This window comes from Mugil cephalus, chromosome 6 (assembly GCF_022458985.1).
Source record: "Mugil cephalus isolate CIBA_MC_2020 chromosome 6, CIBA_Mcephalus_1.1, whole genome shotgun sequence".
NCBI classification, from domain to species: Eukaryota; Metazoa; Chordata; class Actinopteri; order Mugiliformes; family Mugilidae; genus Mugil; species Mugil cephalus.
Genome location: NC_061775.1, coordinates 16,597,958 through 16,620,730, shown reverse-complemented (window position 1 = coordinate 16,620,730; position 22,773 = coordinate 16,597,958). Strand labels below are relative to the sequence as shown.

The 22,773-nt window shown below is 40.3% G+C and overlaps 1 protein-coding gene across 1 annotated transcript; it reads right to left on the bottom strand.

The window, feature by feature from the left end:
• Positions 1 to 21,411, bottom strand: rab3ab (RAB3A, member RAS oncogene family, b). The gene is made up of 5 exons (XM_047587090.1): positions 21,311 to 21,411; positions 10,147 to 10,371; positions 5,394 to 5,512; positions 4,786 to 4,910; positions 1 to 3,413 (listed from the first exon to the last, which is right to left on the bottom strand). Exons 2-5 carry the CDS (start codon positions 10,369 to 10,371, stop codon positions 3,223 to 3,225), a joined length of 660 nt encoding a protein of 219 aa, XP_047443046.1. The 5' UTR covers positions 21,311 to 21,411; the 3' UTR covers positions 1 to 3,222.
• Between the last annotated feature and the right edge of the window lie 1,362 nt (positions 21,412 to 22,773).

Below are 22,773 nucleotides of genomic sequence, written 5' to 3'. Positions count from 1 at the left end.
TCACTGTTAGCAAGTTTTTTTCTTTATTATTGTTTTACCACAAAGTACAGATAAAAACATCCACAGCATATTCTCTCATCTTAATGGCCCAAACTGAGAAGGATTTGAGGAGGCAGTGATACGAGACCAAACAAAAGTTACGTTTCTGCGTGCTAGTAGAAGATCTAAAGTCGGCAACCTCTACCAAGCTTGATGGCGTTTTTGTGTACATACTGTCGTGTGTATTGCTTCATAACTGAGTGACACATTCATTCACGAGCAGGCCTAGAGATGAATGCAGATACAGTACAACATGGCTCTTTTGGGATCGTTGAGTTTTTACCGTCTTTTTTTTTTTTTTCAATTTTGTTTTCTCTTTTTTTTTTCTCCTAGTTATTTTGATGCAAGCCTGAGTCGATACAACACAATCCACGCACATGACTCAAAGGTACAGTATTTACAGATCTGGTTTATATGGGGAGGAAGACAGAGAGGAGAACAGCTTCAAAATTTGGATTTTACTTGGAAAAGAAACAGTCACAACCAGTATGAAGTAAAATATACGCAGGATTTAAATCCTCTCCCGAGATGGTCCTGATAATTTCACCGACCGCCACTCCCTTTCTCTAATAACAGCGTGGCTGCTTTGACTGGGGCCTAAATATTGCAAACAGTGACACTTGTCTGATTCAGATTTGAGACACTGGCTTCAAGAAGTGCATGATTTCTAGCCAGTTTACTGATCCTTTCAGTGTTTTGCACCTTCAGTGGGTGTCATCATCTTCACCTGTGTTTTCACTGCTTGTAAAGATTTGACCAGGGTTCACTACACTGCACTCCACACTTTCTTTTATTGTGATCTTAAAAAACCCCTGCTCATTCTGGCATCCTACAGCATAAACAATGAGCAATCTTTGGTGAAGTGAAAAGAAGGAATAAACTGCGTAAACTGCATTAAAGCAAGTGTGCAAATACTGTCCGATGGATGCCGTGCTCGAATGAGTGACGCTGTGTTGACTCCCAGAACAGAATATTTAACTCCTGCACTGGATCGAGCTACCCGGTCTGTGAACGCTCCACAGTGCTGTCCTTAATCTACTCGAGGACTGAGCGTCGGCGCTGACGTCACACACAGACAGATAAACCGACGCCGGCTGCTCTGTTATGCTGAAGAAGTCTGAAGAGATCCTGCTAAGAGCAAATAAACACGAGGAGTCGTCGTAGTCTGGCACGTTTTCTCCCATGATCAGAAATGTCAGTCTCTCATATAATGCAATTAAACACATGAGTGGCTGCACATGTGAACTGCAAACACACAGGCCTGAATACATTCAGTGCAAGCTGGACTTAAAATCTAAAGAGATGTCGTGCGTATGAGTGGAAGTGCTGAGATCTTCCCTAATCACAAATGACTGATATATTCATGCTACAGTATGCCTTTCCTGTCTTGATTCTTGCTTGTCTTGTGCCATGTGTCCGCATAAACCTTGTACACCTGCCACACAAAAAAACAGTCCCTGTCCCCCCTGATTCTGGTTTTAATTTATTTGCAAAGTGCCTGCCATTTTTAATTGTTTTTGGGGTAAATTTTCCGTGGTATTGAAGCCGAGCCTGCTGTTGCGGTACAGCGGCCAGTCAAAGATTTATGACAGCTACTCAGTTCTGGCCTCATTCGGGATCTTTCTCACACATCATCCTGTTCTCTCTTGATGTTTCCTCTCACTGCCTGTGGGCAAACTATAAGAAAAAGGCAAAACACCGTAAAAAATATCGCACAAAAACAACATTGTGTGCGCCCCAAAAGCCCCGTCAACATGTTTGAAGGATCTGATATTTGATATTTGAGCAGCCGGGACTACAAGTCAGCTAAATGTGGTAATTTATTAGATGCCTACAGGAATTTCTGCCTCCTCTGCCTGATCTTAAATGATGTTATAGTATGCTTTTACTACACTTGATCACGTCGAGCTGTAGGCCTGATCTCAGCTTAATTACAGTCCCGATCCGACCTTTAATGATGCAGCACATGTTTCTTCCTCTAATATCCGAGTTATGTTAAGATGTTGCACTGAGGGGCTTTGGGGGATTATAAACAAGTTACTAAATGTCAGACTCCTCCAACTTGATTTTTCTCAGCAGGAAGTTTGAGTTTCTGACTTCCTGACTTCAAAAGTAGCATATAGAAGCTCGCCGAGGAGCCACTTCCACACGTCATCCAAACGAACCTTACTACATAGACCTTTTATATTTGATACTATCCTCATAGAACTTCATACCTTTTAAAACACATTTCCAGAAATGCATACCTTTAGATATTGTATACTGTATATTGCACAACATTTATATGTACATTTGAAATAAATATAATTAAATAAAACATGTCTCTTAATTCTTTTTTCTAGTTTTCACCTATCTATAGCTTGTTCATATTGTCCCCACCCAGCGTTTTAATGCTTGAAAAGAATAAACAGGGCGCCAGAGTACAAAATAAAAGACACGTAAAAAAAAATAAAAGGCAGAATGGAAATGCTTGGATGAACGATGAAAAACAAATGCTTGAAGTATCCATGTTTAGATACCAGGTGAGACAGCACAAAGACACATAGATTTGTGTTTTTTTGTTGTTTTTTTGTTTTTTTGATTCTGCGTGCATCCAGAATCACATCTGAAAATGTAACACACTGATAACGAGCAGATCTCGAGCTGGATAATCACTCCCACGTAACTCCACAGTGGCCTTCTTGGTGACCAAATCCAAGGCTGGCATCTTTTCAAGACATCTGACTGACATGAAACAAAGTACTGTAAACATTGGAAGGATTTTAATGGCACTCTCAGGACGTACGCCGTCAAATCCTTCTTGTAAAACCACACTGAGGAAGAGGAAGAGACAACGGAAGATGGGCCGGAAACGTTCTGGGGCTGCGAAATGTCTGAAATGCTCTAGTTTAATCAAATTTGCTTTGGCATCAGACCAACACCAGCACTGTTAAAAACACAACCTTTTAGCTCCTTTGTGCGGAGACGACACACTTCACCAGTTCACCGGTTCACTACAACCATCTCAGCATTTCAGACACTTTACAGCCCGGTTGTTGTGACCATTAGTAAATGATCCAACAGAAAGAAGCAGGAAAGGGAGTGAGAAAGGGTGATGAAGTAGGGGCCTGAGGACCTGGGGTCCAACTGAAGGAGGACAAGAAGAAAGACAGCGGAAAAGGTTTTTGGGGGAATTAGTCAGCTTTAACATGCACAGTCCTGGTGAGGAGGAGCGGGCTGCTCTGTCAGCTGGGGCCCCTGTTTGGCCCCTGTGACGGCGGGATCACCGGCGTCCAGACTCTCTGACATTTTTTCACAGATGATGTCGACCAGGCGCTCAAAGGTCTGCTTCACGTTGATGTTGTCCTTGGCGCTGGCCTCGAAGAACTCAAAACCTGGAATGGAAAACAAGGCGTGGGAGATGGTCAGAGAGGTCAGTCCGTTAAAGACAAACCTTAATATCTAGTGAAGAGACCAAAAGGCTCATGGCTCCCAGAGAAGAAATCCCCAAGGGGTGGCTAGGGATGAATGAAGGGTCGTACATATTCACATACAGCAAATCTAGAGTTTAGGAGGCATTTACACCTGGTGAACACATTTGGTTTGTTCGTTCGTTTCCTGTAACTGCTCGTCCTCTAGAGCATCGCAGGGGACCTGGAGACTATTCCTTCTGTCACTGGATGAGAGGCGGGGTACACCCTGGACAGGTCTATCACAGGGCTAACATACACTCACACTCACACCTACGGCCAATTTAGAATCACCAATGAACCTAATGAGCATGTCTTTGGACGGTGGGAGGAAGCCGGAGTACGATGTCTGTACTATGAAGTACTACGAAGTACGAAGACACAAGGAAAACATGCAAACCATAACGCCACTGCGCTGGGAAAATCTGTTGTGATCAGTCTATCAGTGTGATTTATTTAAGCAAAATTGAATGCTTAAATGCGATCCAACTGTTTGTCAGGTCTCCGTTCACGTGCAAACAAACAAGACCACACCCTGTGTGTAATTTTATTTCCTGTGCTACCTACACATTTTGCCTCTTCTCATCTCTCCATCCATTTCCTTCAAGTCCTGTCAACCAATAAACCTATTTGCATCAATTATTGCATCTTGTTAGAGATGCCGTCTCTTTGATGCATATCTTAAGGTAAGTGTGCAAGGGGGGAAGAAAGTCAACAGAAGATATAAACTACTCACGTCAGTTTTTCAGAACTTAAACTCAAGTAAGTCCAATTTCACCTTTTTTTCAGATTATTCCATAAAAGGTATGACTAAGGATCTCCACTGATAAATCAATTCCAGCTGACTGCAGTGTTTTAAAACACTTTTGGTCTTTATGTTGTGTTTCAAAGTTTAAAAAAAATGCAGCTAAACAAACCAGGACTTTTCTGATTTGGTCCGGCCTAAGAGAAGCAAACAAGTGTGAATGCAGCATAACATGTTTTCAAATGTGGAAGGAGGCCAGAACAAAGCCCAGGAAATACATCTGTAGGGTCGTTAAGGTGAGGTCAGATTGTAAGGCCTATTGGAAGCAAAACCAATACTTTAGTTACTTAACTATTACTCTAGTTGGAAAGACCTCTGTCTAGAGCGATTAACATGTTATATGCATCTAGTGAAGCCTTGGCAAAAAAGATCTAAGAATAAAAATCAACAAACTAGTCCATGCACATATGAACAGCTATGAATCACAGAAATACAGTGTTTCTACTATATGTGAACTGCATGTGTGTGTGTGTGTGCATGCCATGAACTCACCAAGGTGTTCGGACAGCTGCCGGCCTCTATCTCCACTCACCACTCGCTCGTCCTCCATGTCACACTTGTTTCCCACCAGCAGCACCTGGGCGTTGTCCCACGAATACGTTTTAATCTGAGTCGACCTGGGAACGAACACATCCAGTAGTCGGACAGAAAACACAAAGGTCGTGGGGTCCAAACACCATTACAGAACCACTTTATCTCTCTGCAGTTAACAAGATTTGTAGGTTACTACTCCTAAACTGTGGATGGGCGACAAGAGGCGCAGTCATTATGATAAAAAGAGGAAAATCAAACCTCTTACTCATCCCTCCACTCAAACTTAAAGACCCCCGCAAACTAAGAATGATAATGATCATTGCAGCATCTGATTCCTCTGCAGACACAAAGGATCCTGATAAATTATACAGAAACCTGAACCAGATCATCTGCTCCGTTCTGCAGTATCTCTGCATCTATTTCCAGACTAATGCTGACTCTCTGGATCCTGTTTAATCCATCATCCCCACAACACTTCCTCTCACAGGTCAAACTCTGTGGTGTCCGTTTACGCTCTAAAATAGAAATACCCCTCCCCCCCCCCCTCCCTTCAGGTGATGGCGTACCAGTCCTGGACGGCGTTGAAGGACTCCTCGTTGGTGATGTCATACATGAGGATGAAGCCCATGGCTCCTCGGTAGTAGGCCGTGGTGATGGTGCGGTAACGCTCCTGACCAGCTGTGTCCTGAAGAGAGCGACACAAAAAAAAATAAAAACAAGTTAAAGTTAGATGTTTGGAATGAATTTTGATGGGTTAGACACAACATTAGACACAATCCTTTATTTTTTTTTCTCCCCACAATGACACCTTATTATTACAAACTTATTCTACAAATCAGAACTTCCCCTTGTTTAACACCAAGAAACTACATAATTATAAATCTCGCGTTCCTCCAGTGAGTCTGATTCAATCTGAGGTCTCCAAGTGCTTTGCTTGCAGCGAGCCACTCCCTGTCACTTCACTTTAAAAGGCAGCTTTATCTATACTGTGGAAACATACACTGCTGTTGGAGAGTTGCTGACCACTACAGGCAGAAGGTATTAGAAAATTCTGCTTACAGTGGCACTTCAAGCACTGATGCATCAGCAACTGTATAAGAAGGCATTGTACCAATCTGCTAGCGTGTATAATAAATTACTTTTATCCTTATACTGTGAATCTGGAATTGAATAGAACAGAATAGAAAAATACTTTATCCATCCCCTGGGGGAAATTCAAGAACAGACCTTTGTTCTGTAAATGTTTAAGTTAATTCCTTGTCTTAAATAATGCCTGTTGAAAAGGTAAAACGCTATTTGCAGGATATGGAATTTTGTTTTTAAAGTCTGGCATTAAAGGTTATTTTAATATATAACTATAACTGAGTGTGGTTCCACCAGATCTGATTTATTTTTTATTTATGCAGGTAAAAACAAAAGAAGACCTACAAATGATCCAAAACACCAAAGTCAAAGCCTGAAGATGAGACATCAAAAAGAGGCTCAGACATTAAACCGACTCCATGTGATCCGGTAAAGCCTGCGTATTAAAAGGTCTCAGGTGGCTTTTAAATCTACCAGCAGCTGACAATTCATCACGTCTTCTCCCGTCTTTATTACCGCTGTGCCTCTTCCTCTCAGCTTGGCCAGAGACCCAGGTGAGGTTGAATTTCATTAATAGGTCCTAATGAATGTTCAAGGAGTTAAAGCTCAGTGTTTCTTGCCAACCCCATGTGTCTTTGGTCCAAAAGCATCACTCTGGTTCCAGCAGAGGAAAAGACTGAAGTTGGCGACTATAATGTCAGAGGATGAGGACAGTGATTAAATGCTACCTTCAAAAAGAATGTGCAGGCTCGTGGTTACAACACAGGAAGTCAACTGCATGACTTGTGAATGTTATCAGACATTTGCAAGGTGCTAAATGTTTGTGAACAGGGTAAATGCAGCCCCAGTTTGAAGGCAGCATCCAGCATCTTTGTCATGTAAATGAGGTAAATAAGAAGTTGGAGTTAGCAGTTGGTTAGCTTAGCTTGATATTTAAATACTTTAACTACAATTAAATAAAGTCTTATGCATGTACATAATTTTATGCATGGTACAAAGGCTAGATGGGAAGATTGATGTCACGCTCATGTCTGTGCGACAATCGTGAAACACAAGCTAGCAGCTCGTTAGCTACGCTACATATAAAGGAGTCTGAGGGTTCACTACTTTTACAACTGTTATATGAAACTATGTAAGTACTTACTTAATGTACAAACTTTGAATTAGTCTTTACTAATTTTCCCCAAAAGGTGGACAAGGAAATTGATGTCACTTTCATGTCAACGCTATAACCATGAAACCTGAGCTAGCGGTGGTTAGCTTAGCTGTCTATAAAGGAGTTTGAAGTCTAAGTATAAAGTATATAAATGATAATTGATTCACTTATTTTTCTCCAAGTGACAGATGACGGGGTTAATGTTAGCAGATGTTTAGCTTAGCATAAAGGAGTCTGGGGTCCTGTTATCGTCATTATGTTGCCGGGTAACCAGAAGGGACTCGAGGAAGCCTCCAGGAAGAATGAAAACACATGAGCCACCGCTAAGCTAAGTTTATCTTATGCTAATCTAAGGTCAGAATAAACCTGGCTGCTCCTGCATCTTCACATTTGTTACATAGAGTGCGTTATCAATCTTTTCAACTAATTCTTGTAAAAAGCTGAAGTTAAAAATGAAGTGAAAACAATCTTAAACCTTAATAATCTTATATAGCGAGAAGTATTTCCTTATTTTTATTTTTATTTCCTTGTTATTGTAAGTTAAACATCAACATAACAACGTTATGAACTGTAACCTAGAGTCTCTAGAGCAGTGATTCTTAACCATGAGGAATGGGCCGCAAAAAACTGTCAGTTGTGCACCTGTGTGCTCCAATAAACAACCGCAGAAGAAGCCAGCTGCAGACTTTTGGCTGAAGTTACGGAGGAATGAAATTAAATGAAAATGGAAAAATGAAGGTGAAAGTGATACCAACCCCCACTCAAAGGCTAAATTTGTGCACAACTCTGACTTTATTAAGTTCAGCTAGACACAGGTGAGGGCCTAGTGTGTTGAGTGTGGGCTAACGCTACCCAACAAAGCTCTAAAGCCGATATCTAGAAACCAAACACTGCGATTTTTCTTGTGCATCTACTTCTCTACTTACGGTGTAGGGTCACTGTGAACAAGAATCAAGACAAACATTAGACGAACCTATGAAGCTAAGGGTTTTGTGACTATGTGAATATGAGGAATTGTACTGTCAGGATGCCTTTAGGTTGGGTGACTTTGCATTTTTCTTCAAAATTATGCTGTAAAAGTAGTTGAAAAATTGTACAGGAATAGTGAGGGATGTTGGTAACCTATGAAGGAAACCAGATTCTTAAAATCTGAACCTGATTAAAAATTTGTTATTTGTTTTTGTTTTTGTTTTTTTGCATTTTGGTCCATTCAGGCACCCGTATCGAGAAAAGAAAATGGGCTACAGATACAGAAATGATTTATCGTATGACTGTGTTCATCATCAGGTTATAAGGCAATATTCTCATTTGTACTTTATTTATATTTTATGTACAGTCTATTTATTTAATTTGAAACTTATTTATTATTATTATTATCTATCTATCACAAATTATCACTATCACAATCTACATATTGAGCCTTGAGCCTGTGTATTTGTTCTTGTAGCACCTTCAGTTGTTACAATTGCTAGCCTTCAGTTGTGTTGTATGTGCAGGTTTACACACACAATATTCAGCAAATCAATCTTAAACTATAAGTGGACTTGATTTAATTATTGATTACAAATCAAAACAAGACTCAGATCAATTAAAATTAAAATGTTGATATTTGAATGGGCCCTGGGCCACATTGTCCTGTAAAAACTGCGCCCAGAGGTCAAAAAGGTTAAGAACCCCTTCTCTAGAGTCACGTACACACAAACCCTTCATAGACTTTGTTTTTTTTGTTCTTGGCGTTATCAATGTGTCCATTCACACAATCACACATGATCACTGTCAGGTCACAAGATTGTATGTTGTCTGTTTTCAGCGAGCCGACCTTTACTTTCCATACTGTTTGTCATAATGTGCTATGACTGCAGTTTAGATGTCCACTCAGTGTGCTGCATGCTGTTCAGGGTAAGAGCACGAGCCTTACACCTAAAATGTCAGTGTAGGTAGCAGTGAGTGGCGTTATATAATAATCCTCTTTATGCTCGCCACGAGTCCCAAAAACAGTTTTGCTGCTTAAAACAAAGTATTGTGTATTCTGAGATTCAAGAATCCATGTGTGATCAATTAAATACAACCCAAAACTAAGATAGGCTGCAGATTAAGAGGCACAGGAAATAAGGGAAATTAGTTTAGCCATTTCTAACAGGAGAGACAAAAACATAAACATATATTTAAGATTTTAGGCTTTTACTTTACAGTTAAAAATTTCTGTTTATTTCTAACATTATTCTTCACAGTGTGAAGCCATAAAGAGGAAAAAACGCAAATAATCTCCAACCTTCAGTATTATCTGACGACGCATACTGAGAATATTACAATAACTATGAGCACAAATCCTATTGTATCCATGTCTGTAAATACGGTACAGTCCTACATCGGTCCATATACATGGGATTAACTGTACACCGTGAAATAAACTGTACGTTGACTCAGACCATTTTATTTTTGCTCCACTAGTTGAGAGGTGGGGGAGGTGTGTGTGTGTGTGTGTGAACGGAGGTGAAAGGGGATGTGTAGTAATGGGGGAGGGTAGAGCAGCACCCTGTCATCGGTTTCTCGTGCTCTGATTGGCCAATTGTGTCTTTCTCACCAGAGGCAAGAACTGGCAAAGGCTGACAACACACACTCACACTATGCTTTGCTCACCATCACGGCTCTGGATGCTGCAGAGCGACCTGTTAAGGTGGGAACAGTACTGAAACACCAGTTTTTCCAGCACACTTGTCTTTGCTCTTTGTATAGTAGATGCATATCTGATGTTTTATAAAACATGAGAAGGCACCCCGTCGTGTTTGCTCCTAGCGCCATGTCACTGTAACCAACTGTGTTTAGTCATCCTCTCAGTACTTATGTTCGGATTTAGGTTTTGGATAAACAGGCTGCAGAGAAAGTGAAGCTCTGTGTTCACTGCACAAGGACACTACCTTAACACTGCATGAAAAAAACTACATAACTGTAAGCAGCTATTGTGTGAAGTGAAGCAGATAGATTGGATACTAAACTCAGTTGACTAGTTCGTCAGTGTAGAGTTGAACACTTTGAACTGCTTCTTTCCTAAATACTAATCCCTTTTTTCGGCCTCTTACCCAGATCTGCAGCTTGATCCTCTTGTCGTTCCTGTAGATGGTCTTCACCTTGAAGTCGATGCCCACCGTGCTGACGAAGGCCGGCGTGAAGGAGTCGTCGGCGTAGCGGAACAAGAAGGAGGTTTTGCCCACGCTGCTGTTGCCGATGATGAGGATCTTGAACATATAATCAAAGTTCTGGTCCGAAGACTCCTTCTGCCCGTAGGTCGCTGTTGCTGAGGCCATCTGCAGACGAAGAAAACTTTAATGCAACCACTGCATTTGAAACCTGACAGTATCTTTTTCTGGCATATGTACTATATATATATTTATACACACACACACAAAGGATAGCATGATATTAAAAACTGGTAGTCTGTCCGTTGTGGAAGTATGTGCAAGTGAGGAGATGTAAAGTACCACTGTAATTAGTCACACAACTGGACATTAGTTTGCGCTGTTGATATATGGGGTTTCAGCTTTCATGACTTGACCCTAAGGTAACGCATGAACGATGCAGTCATATGGGACATTATGAGATGTTTCTAAAACTTGACTGAATGCTAAATTAAGTTCGGTCCAACTCTCCGAAAACAGCAGAGGTACTGTTTTCAGGAAAGGTCATATATTTAATGAGGGCTTTATATGAGAAATGTCTTTTAGACTCAGCATGAAGTAGAAGATAGTGATTAACTTCCTGGAATTAAGCACTGCCCATTTCCTTCATGGAAGTTAATCAAAGAGGCATTTTGCAACGTCGAGGGAAAAGAGAAAACCCATCACACACTAGTGAAGTGTTGGAGGCAATCAGTTAAATAAGTTGGAAGTATTCTGCTTGTTATTCAGTGGCTGTGTAGCATCTTCTGAGGGTATAACTCCTAAAACATGTCCAAATAATCTGGACGATTAAGAACCTTCACAGACATAGCCCCAAAACACGATTTAAGGTGAAATTTGGGTCTTAACATCTCGCAGAGGCAAACCACTCAACGGTTGATCCATACTTTTATGCATAGGTCTGTCAAATGCTGGTCCTTCATGGCTCATGCTCAGAGCTCAAATTACAGCCTATTAAAGATGTAACATCTACTCTAACAATGACACGAAGAGAAGTAAGTACGCAATGACGGTAACTTTAATTTAGTAGCCTCCAAACCCACTACCTCGACAGGATGTTTCTTCAAATGAAAAATTAACCAATGTGTTTATACACAGCATGTCGTGCATTTCCAGGGGACTCGAGTGTACTTTCAGTCGGACTCAAATTAAGTTTTTAAAACCCTTAAGAGGCCACCTTAATGTTTTCTAGGAACACAGCAAGACACAGAACTGTTTGAGTTCCCACACTCAAAAGGCCAATTTGTATAATCCTGTCTATAATCCTGAATTTGTGAAATGAAATAAGGTGCACTGAAGAAAAACAAAGTGCTTTATTTAATTCTGAAGGACTGTTCATGACAAAAAGTCACAATAAGAAGATAACACCCAGGTTACCTAACACCTGTAAAGTCAAAGTTTATCTTTCATACCTCAGACTTGGCCTTTGTCAACTCACACTTAATGTTGAATAAACACAAAAATGTACTGTGACACAAATCATCAAGTCTGTACAAATAAAACAACCATGTTCTCCATAATGTTGAGTTTAACTGCAACTCCACTGTTGACTCAAAGGATAAAAAATAATACATGTAGCCACAGACATGAAGAAGATACATGGAGCAATGCTGTCTTTCAATGTCCAACACAGTCCGACATAAACATCACAACAAGCTCACAGTAGCTCACGCAGGACGCCTCTGACAGCAGTCACGTCGGGACAACGTTTGTTGGTATGTTACTGCATTGGGCAGGACTAGACTAAAAGGTTTTAGGAAACATTGTTGGCTCCTGAGAGCACAATGACTTGAGCCCACAGGGCTCAGACTCCCTGCGCCTGACTCTATATTTAGACTGTTATCTCGACTCGGCTGCAGTGGAACACTAGAAGTCAGGGAATAAAGCACAAACAACACGACCGCACCGTCCTCTCAGCTCGGACCTATCGCCTTACATGAAGGAACAGGGAGATGCTTGTTGAATAATGAACAAGCACTGACCCTTCCTCAACACATTGGTGGTTTGTTAGGAAAGCTGGTCCGAGATGCGATACGCCCTGTTAATGTCGACATAACTGCAGTGCGGCGCAAAGAATCCCAGAGAAAGCTGCTTTTATGTAAATTGTTTTTTTTTTCCTCCCCAGGTTCCTAATTCAAGGAGATCTGAAAAAGGCAGCAGCTGCATGGTTGTCAATTTCTGTTTAGTTGATGATATCTTCTGCTCTGCCTGTGACGTCAGTAATTCCTCTCAAATCTGCAGCCCGGAGCTTCTGCATCTGCTCAAGACTGCAACATTTACAGTAAATATGTCACAAAATGGTTCCCTTCAAAACTGACAAGTACATACTCTGAAAAATACAAGATAAGGCTTAAATTGGATTTGCAGCCTGGAAGCCAGTCCAAATTCCTTGGCCCAAAAAATATTTGTAACAGGTCTTTAGACTCTCCGCTGGGGACTGATTATGCCAATCAAACTGTTGGGACAAAAGAGTAACAGCAACGTAGTCATAAAATGTCATCTGAGCTTAATGGAGTTGAATTTGTTTACAACTAAATGGCTCTGACTGGTCATAGGACTCTATAATCGCATGCAGAGGTGTTTCTTTGTATCGACTTCCCTGCTGTGCCATGACACTTCGAGCGTCATGTTGACTAGAGACATGTATTTTAAACCCAGCTACACTAACCCATTACAATGCACTGTAGACTACTATTAAATGCTATTGACGGTGCTGAGTTGCAGCCTGTTTTTATACAGGCTATACATATCTGCATTGCACAGTATGCAGCACATGAGATGTCTGCCTGGTCAAAAATATAGATTTCACTGTCTCGATCATAATCAATTTAAACTGAATTTGGCCCTGCTGTGCAACGTGACAAATGACGAAACAATTGAGTCTTCATTCTGAAATTACTTTAAATTATTTTAGTAAGAATATTTTTATGGTAAATTAAACCCAAACATTATAAACACATTAATCCCAGTTATTTTAATGGATTACACCCTGGACTGGGTCTTTCTATCATAAAGTAATACAAACTCATGCATCTTCTTGTTACGAGGCATCAATGCTAACCACTACACCACGTTGCTGCCCTTTTGTCCACATTACACAAACGAAAACAGAAAGAAAAAATAACTAAGTGTATCCAAACAGTCATGTGTAGCCCAGTCAGCCAGCTAACAGATGTTCAACTTGCTGAGACTGAAGGCAAAAAGTACGACAAGACAGGGAACAGTGCAGATCACAGGGAGGAAAGATACAGTGACATTTTTCGTGTCTGCTGATATAGCATGCGTTAACTTGTCAAACTTTCTAACGCTGAAAGAGAGGGGAAAAAGGCAACCGAAAACTCAAACAGTGAACACATCATGAAATGTGTCTCCCGAATATCTGCATAAATCACTACGAAGGTAAAAGCTGCAGAAACAAGTGCACTACGACATATCCGAGCCTTTTAACTGCATCGTTTTCCCCAGTTCATCTCGGTGTGACTGATGCAGCTGAACTCAGGAGGCTCTTGAGGACTGGAGCGTCAGTCACAGCTAGAGGACTGCAGTGTGACTCACTGAGAGCGTAATCTGGGCCAGCTACGACGGATGAGAGCAAACACGAGACAAACAGTACACACTGCATCAACTTATCCACAGTTATCCTCCACCGCCAGAAACATTTGTCACCTTTAACACACACGTTAAGCAAAGGAGACGCGGCCGCCCCACAACAGGGGCATTTAAAGGACGAAGTCACAGGATGATGCAGCCTATTGTGACTTCACTTGGATACTCTTAACCCGTGTCATGCTCATATCCTATATTGAGCAAATAAGAGTCTGTATGTCTGTCCTGTGGCTATTGCTTGTGTGTCCTAGTTGGAGATGGCAATGATTGTAAGAATGGAGCAAAGTGAATCTGTAGTTTGATAAACAGAAATATAGGTGTGTGATAAATCTAAAAAAGTGACAACATCTACATACATAGACTAGTAGAGCATCATGTTGACTAGCCAACGATCACGTTACAATAACAACATGGACGCCTCCAAGAAAACAGACGAGGAGCTCAGTGGGTCATTGCAGCAAACCAGCAGTGTTTCCGAGACATGTTTTTATCTCTTTAAACCCAGCAACACTATCCCACTATCTGAGTTGCAGCCTATTTTTATACAGGCTATACACATCCGCAGCTCACAGTATGTAGCACGTGAGCTGCCTGTTATCAGCATAAGTATTCAGACCGAGAATACAAATTTCATTGTTTCAAAGCATTTACTTTCTACTGTGTTTTTATTAGTGACTTAGAATAGTACAACACAGTTAAAAACAAAAATGCCTTATGTGGTGGCCTCAATCCAAACTGACTAGTGTGACTGGAAAGAAAAGCCAATCAGGCTCAATCAGTCCAGTTGCAGTTCCAGTGTTTGGATGTTGATACATTAATGTTTCATTATTACCCAGATGTAAAAGTAAATCTTTTTATTTTTATTTTACACATGTCTGATCTGGACTGTGTGAAAAATCTTAAGAGTTTAAATAACACTGATGGGCAAACCAAATCCAAAATGTGCCTCCAGCCAACCCGCTGGACCTGAGATCACACTTGATCACAGTCAGGGTTTGGTGTTCGATTTCCTCTTTTGGCAGGCTTATTAAAAATGCACTGCGTCTGCTCGTGTTACTGTCGCAGCGAAGTGTTCAGCTCTGCAGGTACTTCTGGCCCTGTTCTCTCCGTCAATGAGTTTCTTTGAGCTGAGTCAGCGGAGACACAGATAGCACGTTAGACAATTGGGACAGATTTTAAACTTAGAAACAGACGTTCACAGACACACACACACACACACACACACGCTGTCCTTCCCGTTTCCTTTAAATGTTTGATGTATAAAATAAAAATCAGAACTACTGTCGCCTTTCAGAAGATTACCGCCGCTGCTCCTCTGCGTTTCTGAGATTAGCTGCACAGAACAGACTTGGTTTAACCTTCGCTAAACATTATTTTGACACCGAAGCTTACAGACGGAGGCTTCTGTGCTTTAATCTCAAAGTAATTAACAAATTCTCATTATGCAAATGTATTTCAGCCTGCAGGACGGCTACAAGACACCGCCACTGCTGCTGCCGCCGCTGCTGCTTCCATTTGGCCTTGATTTGTAAACTGCCTACAAATCAAGTGTAGCGCACAGTGAGAGCCCCCTTAACAAATGGATTCGATTTATTCTCGTTTCACTTAAAGAAACTTCCCATTCATGTAAATCCACTCCACTTTGTAACGGACACAAACACTAGGCAACTGCGACACGTGAACACACAAACCCCTGGTCATGTCCAGACCAGCGCAGTGGAGTCCTGTTACTGCAACCAGGAATCTGTCACAATCAATCAGTTAATTATTGCTAAAAACACAAAGCTATTTAATTCATGGTGGCATAAAAGGACAAAAAATTAAACACGGAATCTGCTTAAAAATCAATGATCAACATATAATTTCCTGTCTCTCATAAGAGGAAAGTTAATGTAATCATATTTTCTCACTGTTTCCTTTAATATCATCCTAGTATTATAATACTTTAAATCAATTTTCTGACCCTATCATCTGTGGATCAGTGGAATCTTCACATTACTATCAGATCATCACATCATTATCACTTAAATATCTCTAAATATATCAGCGGCTGCCTGGCACTAAATTACATAATTTCGCTCTGAGGTGTGACAAAATATCTCAGTCTTAATAAAAGACACTGGTCCGGAGACAAAATAAAAAATGTTGAGTTACAGCGAGTAATATCTACAACATATGCTTTCAGCTGCTTGCATTAACAGTAAATCACCCTCATTAAACATCCCATCAAACTGGCTTTTAGATTAATAATGACAAAGAGAAAAAAAAAAGATGAACGGCAGCAGAGATGAGATTTGAAAGTTCAAACTAAGCTGGATATGGACGATAAAATGGACACTGACAGGAGCTGCTGAGGAGATCTTCAGTCGTGGAGAGAAGATGGAGGAGAGCGGGACGTAACATTATGACCACCTTCCTAACGTTGTTCAGGTTTCTCTTGTGCCTCCAATACAGTTGTGACTCATCAAAGAATGGACACGGGTCTTGCTATGCTAAAGAAAACTTCATGTCTCTTCACCTCCGCTTGGACTTTTCTTCTTCTTTTCAGCCCATCTAATCTCATCATGACTAAGAGTTGTTTCAGCGCTGGGCGGTGACATCATCACGCTCTCCTCTAAACCTGTCACCTAAAGGAGATTGACGTCCTGCAGGGGCCGGATTGATCCGGCGCTAAGTGCTGCTGCGGCCAGCTAGTCGGGCTCATTTAATCAGCATAGGCCGGCTTCTTGAGGGCCAGGCAGCTAATCTGCAGCTGATCCCACGTCGGCCCCAAACACTTTCCTGCTTTAAGGCAGTTAGTGAGACACATGATAAAAACACCTCTTCATCGCCACCTGATCTGTGGTGACAAATAAATATCAGATTTGTTTTCAGGTGGGTGCTTATAAATCTTGATTTATTAGGAGTCACTAAATCAGACCTTAGCAGTCAGTTTACATGCAGATTATTATTCAACTATCATTTCAAATATACCGACTTTGATGCAGATCATGTAAACACCTTATTCTATGTTCCAAGCTAGGCCTTATTCTGAAAGTAGGATATTCAAGATAAGACATGTGGGGTATGTCAGAGTTAGACGGGCGCAGTTTGTGACACACAACTCCCTAGTGTGGTTCACATACCAAATGTGGAACAGGTTGCAAGTCTGATTGGTGAGAAGGGCGGTCAATCATTCACACCTCCTTTCAACTGCCAACCATCTCTTATTCATTCAACGTAACCCGAGTCAAAATGGCGGTTTTGCAGAAAGGCAGGGACATAATGGTGTTTTTTTGTTTGTTTTTTCTTATAGACCCTAGTCATCTCAACCGCCCATAGATGTTCTACATCAAGAAGGCATACAAACTAGTCCAGCTGCCTTCGTTTTAGCTTGGATATCAACAGATGTTTGTTGGATATGCTCAAATACTACAATGAAAAATATTATTGGAGGACTGAAGAGAATGACGGAGGAAATCCACCATCCGCTGAGTGGGAAGTATTAGTGTTAGAGGCTTGACTAGGAAGACCTCTATCAGCCACCATTTTTTAAAGGCTACAGAGCGTCACCAAACGAAGAGGCCGTCTAGTATTACAGAGGGTATGCACGTGATGTCACAGCTAGCGAAGTCTCCATGGTTACGACAACTGAGTGGTAAAGAGTGACAGTTGAACATGGAGATTAGCAGCATTAGTTTGAATCATAGGTTTTAATAGCGCCTAAATTGTGAAATTAATTTTAAAAAGGTGAAGAGCTGTGGTGCGATTAACTGTACCAAGAGATTTGAAAAGCAGTCAGAGATATATTTTTACAGATATTTCCTACAGTTACATTTATCATAACTGACATGACCAAAAAAATAACTTAAACTACCTGAAACTGAGGCTAATTCACTTTTCCAAATTCATACTTGTTCGTATGGATCATTGTCGAGTCCAACTGTCCTTAATTTGATCTGATAATCTGTATTTACAGACACATTTCACTGTGTTTTTCACACTCAGGGGGGCGTGGCCCCGGGCAGCAGTGACGTCAATGCACATGCTCTATAAGTGGTTTAGGTTTCTGCGTGTATTTAATGCTGTAGCTATGGTGACAGCCCAGACCCTAACGCCGTAGCTGACGTGCATCTCCCCAGAAATCTAACTACGTGCCAACAGGTACGTACTCAAGAGCTGTGACTGGTCAACTTGGTAGTAGTAACATGTTTCGCTTTAGCATTTCCGGCTGCTACTCCATCTCCACGAATTGATTAGTTTAGATCAGTAAAGATAAAACACATAAGAGGAAAGGTTAGACAAAATATCGGCAAAAGTTTGAGTCGCCATTGTTGAAACTGAAGCAGGAAGTAGAAATGAAAATTAACTGGAAAAGAAGACACAACGCCAACTAGTGTTTTTAGTGGCGTTGCTACAGAGTAAACCAGACTGACAAGCGCACTAGTTTAAATGTAATAAAGGATGAAGAGGATAATTAACGGTGCTCTCAACCAGACTTAACATCAGATAAATAGATTAAAAAAAAACTCAATCAGTGAATGAAAAGTTACAAATACTATGCCAGTTAATCAATAATGAGTTAATAGTAATTTGCAGCTCTAAGTCCCCTGAACTTCAACATCAAACACATAATCAAAACCAGCAATCGACATTTTAAATCACATAAATAAAACCTGCCTCTCTTTCAGGAACCTAATATTTCCTAGAAAGAATGAAGCACGATTCAAAGTGAAATAAATGTATATATGGATGCTGCTATAAAACTATAAAACTCAATGTCTTTCACTGCAGCATCAAAGTGGAACTACAAAGCTTGACAACAGAAATACTGACTGACCAGAAAAATAACTGTCATATTTGATTTTTACTCAAATCCAGCTGTTCCTCTGACAGATCATTCATCAGCGTCACGTGTGAAACGAACAAGCTGCTGTTCTGCTTCCAGGTAGCCCGAGACGACATTTTCCCCTTTTCCCCCGATCACGTGCCTCCTTTTTCTAGGAAGCGTGGGGATGCAGATGAGAGGAGGGGAAGCTAAAAATAGCATCACCTCCTTTTTTTTTTTCTCCTCCACGGAAAACAGAAAGCAGCGAAGAGATGAGGCGGGACGGGGGAGATGTTTTTTTTTGTTGTTGTTGTTGCTACAGCCTGCAGGTGAATCCAGGACATTTGACATTGAAAAGGAAAATATCTACAAATAAATATTTGCCTGTTTCTATACTTTATTTAGGCAGCAAGCTTTTATTTTGTTGCTCTCTGATGGTTATGACATATTTCCTGCATTTGATAGTGATCTTTAGGGGCAGCCTCGAAGCTTCTCAGCTACTTCTGAGAAACTTAACCATTTCTAAGATTTGACATGTTTTCTTTTTCTCATGCAGCATCTTTAAATGTCCACGGGACAATAAAAACCTCAAGAGACTGGTTCCTTCAGTGGCAGCTGTTTTTGAAGAACTGAAAGTCTGGGGAGAGGTCTATCCTTGGTTTTCAAGATCTTGTCTCTTGATACATAAATAAATATTCTCTCTCTCTCTTTTTTTATACCTCAGATTGGGGGTCTGATTTGAATGACCATCCCATGTTTGACTGGATGCAGAGTTTGCCTAAAAGAACATCTACGACAAATTGAACTCACAGAAATATGTATCTACAAAATAGAATTAAGGCCTGTGACACATATAAGGCTGGATTGGGATGGGATATGGACTGGAAACACTGAAAAACCCAAAACATCAATAAATACATGTATAATTTTGTCAGAGTACCTACTGGGACTGGCTCTGACCCATATTGTTCTCATAAAACCACTTGCACGTCTCGTTTTGGTGTCCAAACAAGATGCTGAATTCTGGGAGAATGTGATCGAAACTATATCAGTGCTGACAAGGGTACAGTTTCTAATGGATTCAGCAGAACATCTTTTAAATGATGACTCTCTGATGTCATTTACTGAAAAAAAGAAAAAAAACATGTAAAATCTGGTTGCTTGGCTTAACTGCAGCCAAAAAGATTATAGCCCAGGGATGGACACCCCCTCCCATGACACTTCCAGGACTCTCTGGCGTAGGAGCTTTCTGGACATTTCGTATTTGGAGCTGTCATCAGCCAGAGCAAACAAGGCAAAATCAAAAACAACCCTAATATGGAAGAATTTGATTTCTGATTTAAGTGATCTTTTGCAGTGATAAGTACATCCATAGTGAATACTGAATGCTACTTGGCTGGTTTAAAGGTGGTGGAGGGGGGTGAGATTGGGTGGGGTTTGGGGTTAATCTAAAGCTGGAATTGGCTAAGTTGTAACATTTTCTGTGATGGTGTCTGATCAAAACTGAATGAGAGAGAAAAAAAGAACTGAATGTCGCCGTTCAGAAATAGATTTCTGAACGTTCAGTCTGTTTCCCTGCAGGTGCAGTCGGAAAGAAAAAAAAAAAACTCAGAAAGTGAGAGACATCTGAAATGTAATAAAAAAAGACAGGCCACGTGAAGCTGCAGACACGTCACTGTTGCCCTCAGGTCCGGCAAGTAAATCCAGAAAGTGTGAAGATGTGGCCTGCAGGCTGTGACGACATCGTATTCACGTTAAATCTTACACAGCCCCCTATGTTTTATTGTATTGTTCCATTTTATTGATTAACTTTAATGACTCACCTGCTGACTGGGTGGCTCAACAATTACATTATAGTTTTACAGTATCGAATAATGCTGTAAAGCTTTGAGGTGAATGCAGATGAAAGGCACGCACGCACACACACTCACACACACACACTCACACACACACACACACACACACACACACACACTTTCATCTATAGACCCAATTATAAATTCTCTTTAGGCTACATTTTCCTCTGTGCGTTCTCCTCTTTATGCAATAGTCTATATAAAGCCAGTTAGATATTAAATATATATATTACAATTCATATTTTGCTTCAGAATATGAATGAATGAACGTAAAAAATGTTGATAGAGGCAAAGACATGGCATAGACACTATCTATAACAATACTCACTTAAATGTTATTATAAATTGACTGATAATGAAATGCGTTCGGGTCAAAATGTGATTGCTCTCGTCCAGTTTTCATCTGGAATATTTCTGTTTTATTCCATTGTTCCTGCTCCATTTATTTTTTTTTCTTACATCTAAACCATCGGACGATATGAAACGCCTTTTCCTGCAGGACAGGCCCCGAGTCAGACCAGATCCCACCAAAGCAGCAGCAGCAGCTTTCATCCATCCATACACACGTACACACACACGCCTTGAATCGTTCTACGGGCGACATCTATGACGGTTTTTCTGGTTTTCACAATGGAAACAGCTGTTAAGGAGCGCATCTTATAGGCTATGAGAGCTTCTTGGGTCTGAAACCGTTCTCCTCGTATTTAAAATTGTTATTAAATGTAGATTGTGGCGCGTTTAAATATAAAGGTGAGATTTCATGTTAATGCAGAAGGAAATTATTCAAAGAAAAACCAACCTTTATAGATTTCTGTCCAGCTGCTATCCACCGCGTCCAGCACCCGCAGAAACACCACCACTGTCCGTCAAGTCAGACAAGGCAGCACGACACAACATCCGGCTACCAAAGCCAAAATAAAAGCCACTTAAACTGGCTCTACTTGTAAAATTAAATTTACAAACGAAAAAAAAAGAAAAATAGATACAACTGTAAAAACAACAACAAGAAATATTATTAATTGTTTGTTTCCTACTGTACGTTTTCTGATACTACAATGTTTTATTATACAAGAACAACGTCACAATACTATATGTGTAATATTGTTGGATTGACATTGGAAAATTTCAAGTAGTTTCTGCATGACTGCTATTATATTATTAATATATCCTCACAGCTTTATTCTGAGTCAGAAGTGATATCATGACATCTTTAATTTTCAGATTTTACTTATTTATTAATTTTTTATGTATGTTTTTAACTGAGTTGCTTAAATTAAACCAAAGCATTCCCACAATCTTTTCAATACAGTCGATGGTTTTGCATGTAAAAATAACATTTTATATAATAAAATAACAAATGTAATGGAGTAAAGGGTATAACACTAAACCTAAAAGCAGATTTTAATGCATATAATCGTTTCACTTGAAAGGATTAAACCTGAGTGGTTTTATTTTTAAAGAAATGCACATTTCCGGTTTTTCTGCAACGCCGCCATTTTTACGCAAGTGACGCTAAATGAATGACAGGTGGGCGGGATTTGTAAGTCGGCGCAGGTGATTGACGGCTCGTCGGACGAATCAGGAGCCTCAACGATTGTCCTGAAACAGTCCACCTCAAATACTGAACGAGTCGTTTATTATTGATGAGCTCTGTCGGAGAGAATGAATTATTGATCAGACCGGTCAGCAGTAAGCACTGCTGCCATCTCCACCTGATAACAGACACTGGTCTTAGGATGGTTAGTGCCGAGATGTCGGCTATTTGGAAGTGAATTATTATCATAGAGGTCCCCTATCAAAGGATTCAAAAAACATTATAAAACAAATAATTGTAATATTAGCATGGCAGAGATATTATAGAATATTACACATTTTAGGTAATTTGAGCAATAATTTAGGTTTTAGCCTCAGTGGTGAATAAATATACCGGCTTTACTGATCCTTAGATGAAACTACGGTACATAGCATGAATTAAAAAGTTATATGAAGTGTTACTGTACTATTAACACACTTTTGCATATCTATGTGTAAATCGCATCACATAAATCCTCTCCTTCTGGGTTTGGCCCAAAATTCAAAGCAGAATAAGAACAAAAACACTGTTTCACTCTACTTTAAGTAAAGTGTTTATTAATGTTAACTGCAACTCAATACAATAAAAAATGCAATAAATAAATATTGAATATTGAACTCTTACAGTGGGCACCATGACGAGGTGATTAGATACAGTATATTATTTTTTTGTATGTCATATTCATTGCA